Source organism: Myxine glutinosa, chromosome 8, assembly GCF_964187855.1.
Source record: "Myxine glutinosa chromosome 8, kmMyxGlut1.1, whole genome shotgun sequence".
NCBI classification, from domain to species: Eukaryota; Metazoa; Chordata; class Myxini; order Myxiniformes; family Myxinidae; genus Myxine; species Myxine glutinosa.
Genome location: NC_136268.1, coordinates 30,357,657 through 30,368,742, shown reverse-complemented (window position 1 = coordinate 30,368,742; position 11,086 = coordinate 30,357,657). Strand labels below are relative to the sequence as shown.

Sequence of the window (11,086 nt, the reverse complement as noted above, 5' to 3'; positions counted from 1 at the left end):
TATTGGTGATTGTTGAGGGTGAACCATAGAGGAGGCTATTGCAGTAGTCCAGACGGGAGGTGATGAAGGCGTGGATGAGGGTTTCTGCAGCCGTGGAGGAGAGGGATGAGCGGAGACGGGCGATGTTTTTCAGGTGAAAGAAGGCTGTCTTTGTGATCTGTTTAGTGTATTTGTCGAAGGAGAGGGTTTGGTCAAAGATGACGCCAAGATTCCGGATGAGAGGGGAGGTGGATACTGGGATACCGTCGATGTTGAGGGCAAAGTTATGGGTGGATTTTGTGAGCGTTTTTGGGCCAATGATGATTATTTCAGATTTATCACAGTTTAGTTTGAGGAAGTTGATTTGAAGCCAGGATTTTATTTCAGAGATGCAGTTTGTCAGGATAGAGTGGGTGTCGGTGGAGACGGACTTGGTGGAGATGAAAAGCTGGATGTCATCGGCGAAGCAGTGGAATTGGAGACCATGACGGCGGATTAAGTGACCGAGGGGGGACAGGTAAAGGATGAAGAGGAGGGGGCCAAGAACTGAACCTTGGGGGACACCTTGGGGGAGGGGAGCAGTGGGGGATTTGCAGTTATTGATGGAGATGAACTGGCGTCTGTCAGAGAGGTATGATTTAATCCAAGAGAGGGCAGTGCCGGTAACGTTAAAGGTGGATTCAAGTCGGGTGAGGAGGATGGTGTGATCGATGGTGTCAAAGGCAGCGCTGAGGTCGAGGAGGACGAGAATGTTGAGGTTGCCAGCGTCAGAGGAGAGGAGAAGGTCGTTGGTGATTTTGAGGAGAGCAGTTTCAGTACTGTGGTTGGAGCGGAATCCGGATTGGAATGTTTCATACAGGTTATTGGCAGAGAGGTGATGTACCATGTACCATGCTACTGTTGCAGCCTGGAGTTTCAGGTCTACTAAGAGGAGGATAGCCTCGTTGCCCCTCAAACTTACCAGGCCTGAAGCTACAGTGCACAAATAACTTCGCACAAATAACACAGCGCACGAATAAGACGATAAAACTAGAACGGCACTTGGTAGAGCGCATACCTCCGCTAGGCTGGACAGTTTATGTTTTGTATCCCACTGATAGACCGGATCTGGATTCAGACCTGAACCAAAATCAAATCGGTTTGTTCTTGTCACCTAACCAAATTGTCCACCAAGTTTAGTCGTAACTCGGCCATAACCTTTTAAAATAACATGTTATATATCGCTTTTCACCCGACCTCTCAATGGTGAAGAATCACTTAAAAACTAAATAATTCTCGTATCCGAATCCATATTCAGATCTTCACCAAAATGGAATCTACTCGTCCTTGTCACACACCCAACCTCTTCACGTCCATAATGCACAGATCTGTCCATAACTTTGAGATATCCTGCTATATGTCGGTTTTAGCCCGATCTCCCAATGGTGAAGAATCACTTTAAAAATTCTACTAGCCAGATCAGAATTCAGATCTTCACCAAAATCTAATCATTTCGTCCTTGTCACACACAACCTCTTTGCCAAATTTCGTGCGAAGCCGTACACAACCTTTTGAGATATTTTGTTCAAAGACAGACAGACAGGGGTGAAAACATAACCTCCATCCACCTTCGATGGCAGAGGTAAAAAAAATATTTATAAAGTACATTATAAACTAGAACGGCACTCAGTAGAGAGCATACGTCCGCAAGGTGAATAGTTTACGTTTTGTATCTCAGAGTAGACCAGAAAATCACAATACAGAATCACATTTAATCAAAATCATCCGTCCACAACTTTTTGAGATATCCTGCTATATATCGTTTTTGGCCCTATCTCCCAATGGTGAAGAATCACTTTAAAAATTCTAGTAGCCGGATCCGAATCCGGATCTTCACCAAAAATCTAATAATTTCGTCCTCGTCACATACACTACCTCTCTGCCAAATTTCGTCCGAATCCATCCGCAACTTTTTGAGATATCTTGTTCATAAACGGACGGACGGACGGACGGACGGACGGACAGACGTGAAAACATAACCTTCATCCACCTTTGGTGGCGGAGGTAATAAGCATTAAAGTAATTTGTTGGTGGTTACGAGGATGCGCAGTACAATATGTTAAAATCGGTTATAAATGACAGTTTGAATATTTGAATAACAGTTTGAGTCGATTGTGCTGTGTGATGGACATGTCTATCAGGTAAAGTGTTTATCGCTTAATATATTGTCATATAAAGTGATTTATGATTTAAGTTATTTGTTTGTGGTAATACTTTAAATACAAGTAGTAATTAAATACGTTTGAATAAGGATATTGCATTGCTCTGTTGACCGACTGTCTGGACACAACTTTGAGGTTGTGGGTCCATTAAACCACCTTTAGAGGCCATTTTTCCCCGCAAGCGGGGGTTGGCCTTTTTCGGGAACCGTGGTTGTTGTTGTTTTTTGGTCCCCTTTTTGAAGCAATGTTTTACGGCCGGATGCCCTTCCTGACGCCAACCCTTTTTGCCGCCTTTAACGACAAACAGGGAATTACCAGTGAACTGGTACTCAATTAGCCGACCTCGGAAGGATGACAGGCTGAGTCAACCCCCTGGCGTTAATTCAGCGATCGACCGGGATTCGAACCCAGGATCCTAAGCCGGCACCCTAGCCGCTAGCCCAACACCAGGGAAGCGGCAATAACTTTTGGTGACATGCAGCAGTTGTTTTCCACGAATACAGAACGCAACAACCCTTGTATACCCGACTGTGAAGCCAATCGTCAAATGCACCTGTCCGTACATTTTGCCACGCCACCTGTGATATAATCCTGTTATTGATATATATTGTCCAATATATATTGTCACAATATATTGATATATATTGTGTGTGTGTGTGTGTGTGTGTGTGTGTGTGTGTGTGTGTGTGTGTGTGTGTGTGTGTGTGTGTGTGTGTGTGTGTGTGTGTGTGTGTGTGTGTGTGTGTGTGTGTTAGTTAAAGTCCGGTTTCCTTCTTGGGACTACAGTGCAGTAATTGGTCTTAATTTTAATTGTAATCTAACCATTTCTGAAAGTTTGTATGATAATCCCATGACCAATGTAGTTTTGCAAATGATTCAACAAAATTTTAACAACTTTTGTCTGCATGCGTCTGTAGGCAGAAGAGTCTTGATGAAGCGAGAGCAACTTTGCAAACACGATGGAGCCAGGATATGAAGTATGGGTAATAGTTGCATCATTTTACTATTGTTTCCTCTGCCAACAAAGGTGGATGGAGGTTATGTATTCACCTGTTTGTTTGTCTGTCTGTCAGTGACCAGATATCTCAAAACGTTTTGGACGGATTCGGACGAAACTTGGTGACAGGTTAGGTGTGTGACAATGACTAATTGATTCGATTTTGGTGAAGATCCGGATCTGGATACTAGAGGGTTTTTAATATATTTTTTAAAATGTGATCTTCACCATTAAGAGACAGCGACAAAAACGAAACGTTCTGGACGTGTCAATTTCAAAAGGTTCTGGATGTGTCAATTTCAAAAGGTTCTGGACGTGTCAATTTCAAAAGGTTCTGGACGTGTCAATTTCAAAACGTTCTTGACATGTCAATTTCAAAACGTTCTTGACATGTCAATTTCAAAACGTTCTGGACGTGTCAATTTCAAAATGTTCTGGACGTGTCAATTTCAAAATGTTCTGGACATGTCAATTTCAAAATGTTCTGGACATGTCAATTTCAAAACGTTCTTGACATGTCAATTTCAAAACGTTCTTGACATGTCAATTTCAAAACGTTCTGGACGGGTTATGACAAAACTTGGATGGATGATTGGGTAGGTGACAAGAACAAGCCGATTCGATTTTGGTTAAAGTCCAGATGCGGATCTGGCCTATAAGTGGGATACAAACTGTAAAGAGTTCAGGTTTGCACTCTACCGAGTGCCTGTCTAGTTACCTCCGCCACCAAAGGTGGATGGAGGTTATGTTTTCAGCCCTGTCTGTCTGTCCGTTTGTCTGTCTGTCCGTTTGTGAACAAAATATCTCAAAGCTGTGGATGGATTCGGACGAAATTTGGCAGAGATGTAGCATATGTGACAAGGACGAAATGATTAGATTTTGGTGAAGATCCGGATTCGGATCCGGCTACTAGAATTTTTAAAGTGATTCTTCACCATTGGGAGATAGGGCCAAAAACGATACATAGCGGGATATCTCAAAAAGTTGTGGACGGATTTGGACGAAACTTGGTGGACCTGTTGGGCGTCTGACAAGGACAATTCGATCAATTTTGGTGAAGTTCTGAATATGGATTCGGATATGGGAATTATTTAATTAATTAAGTGATTTTTCACCATTGGGAGACAGGGCCAAAAACGATACATAGCAGGATATCTCAAAAGGTTATGGATGGATTTGGATGAAACTTGTTGGACAGATTGTGTGTGTGACAAGGAAGAACCGATTCAATTTTGGCGAAGATCCGGATCCAGCTAGTAGAATTTTAAAAGTTATTCTTCACCAATGAGTGATATGGCCAACCAGGCGGAGGTATGCTCTCTACTGAGTGCCGTTCTAGTTTCTAAATGAAATGGATGAATGGAAATGGTTGATGACATGAAATGCCGGATGAGCTGCATCATTGAAAGTAGTGCAAGGAGGAATATGATTGGACAGACACAGAGATCTATGGCTCTAGTTTTCTTTGAAACAGTTCTATATCTTGTATGATTAATTAACCAGAACACAGCTGGAATCAGAAAGTGCATCCTGCCAATGACGCCTTTTAAAGTTAAAAAAGAACCCGCGAAGATTATTGTTGTTTTTAAGTTACCTAGAAAACCTGTTACCTAGTAAAGTAATACATTGTTTGCTAAATCTTGGCCAATTTATGGCCTATCCACAACTTTCCACCTTGCTTGTCTTGATCAAACTTGAGTTTGGTTTATGCTTCCTGTTCATTAAAAGACAAAAGTCTTACTAATGGTACATGACATTTAAAAGACGTGCTTTATTATATTGAAGTGAAATTCCTTCTTTTTGTTTCTTCTTTAAAGATTTTATTTTTCCAATTCCACTCAGCCAAGTAACCAAGCCTTCTGATGCACGACAATCGCGGTTGATGGAGCGCCGTGCACGGCTTTCCCTACTGCTGCAAACAGACCAGGCACGTTGGGAAACGGAGATGGCCTTGATGGGCCAAGGACGTGGCCAAAGAAATACTTTGACCATTGGTGAGGCAAAGGATGTGAAGGCAAGAGTCGAGGCACTAATACGAGTGAGGGAGGAACGAAGGAACAAAGTGAGCTCGTACACAAAGATCAATAACTCTGTTTGAGTTATTCATACTTTGGACAGTGTTTTAACCACATGGGTCCGATACAGGTAGCAAAACAGATGGTGAAGGAGAGATGGAGAAGAGACATTCCACAGCTGAGACAGGTGAGGTGTCCTTATTAAACACAAATTTGATTATATTTAATACTAGCAAAAGTACCTGTCGCTTTGCTGATGGATTTAATCAAAAGACAACACGTTGTACTTCACAAACATTCTGCTCTTATTCACCTTATCATTTGTCTGAGGTCATCTTCCATCTGCTTGGGAGTCGGATAACAATCCCTTCATCAACCTTACTTGCTGCTTATATACGGCACGAGTAAAAATCACTTCTGCTTCGCTGTGAAGCTCAGTGTTGGATGCTTTAGTTTGAACCTTCGCTTGAAATGAGTGAAATGAAACATTTTGGAAATTTCGAATTATTTCCACTCAGATTTAACATCACTAACGCATATTGTTAAGTTGTTTAAACTTTTCTTATAATAATAATAAGATGATTTGTAATACTGGCTACTGCCAGGTGGCTGTATTGTCTATACGATACATATTTACATCGGGGTTTTACTCCACTCTGAACCCCCTCTCCCAAATATTCTGCCCAAACAGAAACCATACTTGGAGTACCCTGAAGCAAGATGCAAAGTTTGGTTGCATTTTTTTTTTTTTTTTTTTGGAAGTGTATGTATGTATGTATGTATGTATGTATGTATATATATATATATATATATATATATATATATATATATATATATATATATACACATACACACACACACACACACACACACACAGTCACGTGAAAAAGTAAGTACACCCCATGTAAAGTTTTGACTTTTTCAACATATTTCAACATACAGCTATTTGATCTTCATTTCAACAATATTGATAGATAAAGGTGATATTATATAACAAATATCATGAAACATTTACATTTTGTCATCCATTGTATAATTTAAACAAGTAAATCCTCTTGGATTGCGCTGAGGTTCGGGCATGGAATTTCTAGGAGGAAGTATAATTTGTATGCAATGAAAGTACATGTAATATGGGATCGAGTAAGATCGAGTAAGCTTCACCAGTGCGCGTGCGCGAATTTACGTCACGTCGGCAGCGAGAAGGCGTTCCCCAACACGAACCAATCAGGAACTGCCACGCCCACTTATATGATCTCAGAATTCCTGTGACAGGAATTAGCGTTACACTGGCTGGAAGTCATTCGCTAGAGGCGCTTCCTCAGCGCCAATAAACATAAATGCAAATTTTGCATGTGGAAAAAGTTAGTACACCCTTGGCTCTAATAGGTGTTATTGCCCCCTTTGGCAGAAACAACCTCAAGTAGGTGTTTCTTATAACTGTCTACCAGTCTCTGACATCGACTGGGAGAAATTTTTGTCCACTCCTCCATGCAGAATTCGTTCAGCTGTGCGATGTTTGAGGGGTTTCTTGCATGCACAGCTCGTTTCAAATCCCCCCACAACATCTCGATGGGATTTAGGTCCGGGCTTTGACTTGGCCATTCCAGAACCCTCCATTTCTTTATTTTCAGCCATTCCTTGGTGGATTTACTGGTATGTTTAGGGTCATTGTCATGTTGCAAGGTCCACCTTCGGTTGAGCTTCAACTTTCCGACAGATGGCCTCACATTATCCTCAAGCACCCTCTGGTACAATGAAGAATTCATCGTGGATTCTATGATGGTGAGCTGCCCAGGCCCTGATGCAGCAAAGCTGCCCCAAACCATAATATTTCCACCACTGTGCTTTACAGTTGGTATCAGGTTCTTGTGGTCAAATGCTGTCTTTGGTTTTCGCCAAACATGTCTTCTGGTACTGTGGCCAAATAACTCTACCTTTGACTCATCTGTCCAGAGCACATTATTCCAGAAGTGCTGGTCTTTGCCTCGGTGTTCATTGGCAAACTTTTGTCTTGCCCTGATGTTCTTTCTGGACAGCAAAGGTTTCCTCCTGGCACACCTCCCATGCAGATCAAATTTGTGCAGCCTCTTTCTAATGGTAGACTCGTGCACTTTGACATCAACAGTGGCAAGAGCTACCTGTAGGTCCCGTGATGACATTCTGGGGTTCTTCGAGACTTCTTTCAGCATCTTGCGGTCTGCACTCGGGCTGAACTTGCTGGGGCGGCCTGGCCTGAACAAGTTGGCAGTTGTTTGGAATCTTCTCCACTTGTAGATGATCTTCCGGACAGTCGAATGATTGATTTCAAATTGTTTGGAGATCTTTTTAATTCCCTTCCCAGACTCGAAGGCATCTATAACCTTCTTTCTGAAGGCCTCAGAGAGCTCTTTTGATCTAGGCATGGTGACGCCGCACACTTCAACAACAAAGAGCAAACCAAACTAAATGTCTGAGGTTTAAATAAGACAGGTTCCTCCAAGATCCTCTCTGACGATCTTCTAATCATTTGCACCTGAGCTGGTGCAACTGATTCTAATTTTAGGTATTTGAAGAAGTGATAAATGTCGGGGTGTACTTACTTTTTCCACATGCGAAATTTGCATTTATGTTTATTTAAATTATACAATGGACTACAAAATGTAAATGTTTCATGATATTTGTTATATTATATCACCTTTATCTGTCAATATTATTGAAATGAAGATCAAATAGCTGTATGTTGAAATATGTTGAAAAAGTCAAAACTTTACATGGGGTGTACTTACTTTTTCACGTGACTGTATATAATATATTATGTCGGGTGGGGTAGCAATATGTAGAGCCAGATAGATCTGTGTAGGTAACGTGCTTCGTCTGTCGTGGTAAGGAATCTACCTTGTAATAAGTTTCATTAGTAGGCATTTTGTCGGTTAAGAGTATACCTGTGAGCATATCAGGATGTTTGAGTGATAAGTAGCGTTCGGATTAAAGAGTAGCGCCCCTGTATGTCTCACCTGGTCAGCCGTTTTCTGAGGAGTTTATAGACAGTGTGGTGAGTGTGACTAGAGTGAATGATAGGTTGATGATGGTGAAAATGATGATTGGAAAGCTCTTGGTGAACGTCATCTCGGGATATGCTCCGCGGGTTGGCCGGAGCGATGAAGAGAAGGACAAGTTCTGGTGTGCGATAGAGAAGCTGATTGAAAACGTGAAAGATGAGGAAGTTGTTGTGGTAGGAGGAGATCTAAATGGACATGTGGGAAGGAGTATGGACGGGTTTGAGGGAGTTCATGGGGGTTACGGATATGGTGTGAGAAATGGAGAAGGTGAAAGGATTTTGGAGCTTGCTGATGGAGCTGATTTGTTGATTTGTAATACTCAGTTCCAGAAAGAGGATAATAAGCTTGTTACATACACGTCAGGTGGGTCGACGACAACCATTGACTACCTGATGGTGCGTAGGCGAGATAGGGGGCACCTCCGGGACACAAAGGTGATCCCGGGGGAGGAGGCTGTTTCACAGCTCCACTTGGTTGTCTGCGACATAAGGGTGAAAGGTGCGAAGAGAGCTCGGCGGGTGAAGTACCAACCGAGAATGAAGGTGTGGAGATTGAAAGAGGTGACAGTAAGGGAGGCATTAAAAGAGAGGCTGAGTAGGGTAGAGGATGATGTGGTTGAGCTTGAAAGTGGTTGGATGTCAATGAAAGATTCTGTTGGAAGCCGTTGGTGAGGTATGTGGATGGACAAAAGGACCACCGAGGCACTTGGAAACATGGTGGTGGGATAATGAAGTTGGAAAGAGGATTGAGGAGAAGAGGAAGAAGTTCAAGCAGTGGCAGAAGGCGAAGGGTCCGGGAGCAGAAAAAGCAGAGCATGAAGGTTATAAGGCAGCCAAGAAGGCTGCAAAGAAAGAGATAGCAAAGGCGCAGGAGGCATATAGGAAAATTTTCGGAGAACGCTTGGAATCAGAAGAGGGTTAGAGAGCGGTATTCAGGATTGCAAAGCAGATAGCCAAAGAGAGGTGTGATGTGATGGGGGTGAGTTGCTTGAAGGATGAAGTGGGACAAATCGTTGTGGACCCAGATGGAATTAAAGGAAGATGGAAAAGATATATGGAAATGCTGTTGAATACAGAGAATGAATGGGATGGCAACATAGAGAGTAACCCAGTTTTAGGACCGGCAGAGAAGATAACTGAGAAGGAAGTTGAGGAAGCGATAAAAGCGATGAAGAGTAGAAAAGCGGGAGGGTCGACGGGAGTTATGGGAGATATGTTGAAGGCAGCAGGAAGTTGGAGTGTGAAGAGAATGACAGAGATCTGAAATCTGGTGGTGAAAGAAGGCTGCATTCCAATGGATTGGGAACTGAGTACCCTCGTCCATCTATACAAGGGGAAAGGTGACCCTCTGGAGTGTGGCTCGTACCGAGCGATAAAGTTATTGGAGCATGGAATGAAGGTATTGGAAAGGGTGTTGGAGAGGAGGATAAGGAAGAAAGTGAAGATTGACGAAATGCAGTTTGGATTTATGCCATGAAGAAGATCGACAGACGCACTCTTTATTGTGAGGCAGTTGCAGGAGAAGTACATGGACAAGAGGAAGAAGTTGTTTCTTGGGTTTGTTGATCTGGAGAAAGCATTCGATAGGGTTCCACGCAAAGTATTGACATGGGCATTGAGGAAGTTAGGAGTGGAGGAATGGTTGATCAGAGTCGTGATGGCAATGTACAAAAGAGCACGCACAGCTGCAAGGACGAAGGACGGGAACAGTGGTGAGTTTGAGGTGAAGGTGGGAGTGCATCAGGGGTCGGTACTAAGTCCACTACTATTTGTAGCTATGATAGAGGTGCTGGCTCAGAACGTAAAGGAGGGTTTACCGTGGGAGTTGTTGTATGCAGATGATCTGGTGTTGATTGCGGAAAGTATGGATGGACTGAAGGAAAAGATTAAAAAGTGGAAGGAATGTATGGAGACAAAAGGTCTGAAGGTGAATATCGGAAAGACGAAGGTGATGGCAAGTGGTAAAGCATGTGGTGAGGTGGAAAGAACTGGGAAGTGGCCATGTGCTGTGTGCAGGAAGGGTGTCGGAGTGAACTCCATTCAATGTACAATGTGCGCCGAGTGGGTTCATCAAAAATGTAGTGGTCTGAGAGGGTCATTAACCAGTGTGGCAGCTACATTCAAGTGTAAGGTGTGCACAGAGGGTGCTGCAGATTAGGGTGGTCCAAAAATGCAAAAAAATCACTTTTTTATCTCGATTTTGATGCTCTCTAGGATTATTGCTAGAAATGGTCTAAATCATTCACCCAAAAAATATTTTGCATCCGAGTCATCTATAAACTCATACACACTCAACATATAAATTTGTCATTTTGGTCAATTTTAATGACTTACAAAGACTTTAGAAATATTTTTTTCCTAAATAATGTCATTGATGGTACATACCCCTGTGAAGTCCTCATGGTCGAAACATGAGTCAGACATGAATGAACATGTTTCAAACATGTTTCAAGCATTGTCAAACATGTTTCGACCATGATGATTTCACACTCACAGGTGCAAGCGCATGCAAAAAGTCATGAACCACAAAATGGCTTAGTACAATAGTGCATGTACTTTTTCCACCGAGGTTGCTATTGGATTGTTCTCATTTAGCCAAATTTGGTGAAAAACGCCATATTTCAATTGAAGTGTGTATGAGTTTCTAGATGGAATTGAGCGAAAATATTTGGTGGGTGAATGTTTTAGACCATTTCTAACAATAATCCAGTAGAGCATCAAAATCGGAGAGATCGATGGTTTTTGGACCACCCTACTGCAGATGGAGGAAATGTTGAGTTGGATCTTGGAGACGGCGTGAAGCTGCAAGGTGTGAAAACATTTTGCTACCTCGGAGACATGCTGAATGGAGAAGGTA

At 42.4% G+C, this 11,086-nt stretch overlaps 1 protein-coding gene across 1 annotated transcript in view; it reads left to right on the top strand.

The window, feature by feature from the left end:
- Positions 1-3,097: 3,097 nt before the first annotated feature.
- The window catches only part of TCHP (trichoplein keratin filament binding), a gene marked incomplete at its 5' end in the record, with an annotated part of 36,552 nt that continues 28,563 nt past the window's right edge, over positions 3,098-11,086 (top strand). Inside the window, 3 exon segments of the mRNA XM_078783107.1 lie at positions 3,098-3,157; positions 5,020-5,239; positions 5,323-5,379. Of these exon segments, the coding sequence (XP_078639233.1) occupies positions 3,098-3,157; positions 5,020-5,239; positions 5,323-5,379 (337 nt within the window).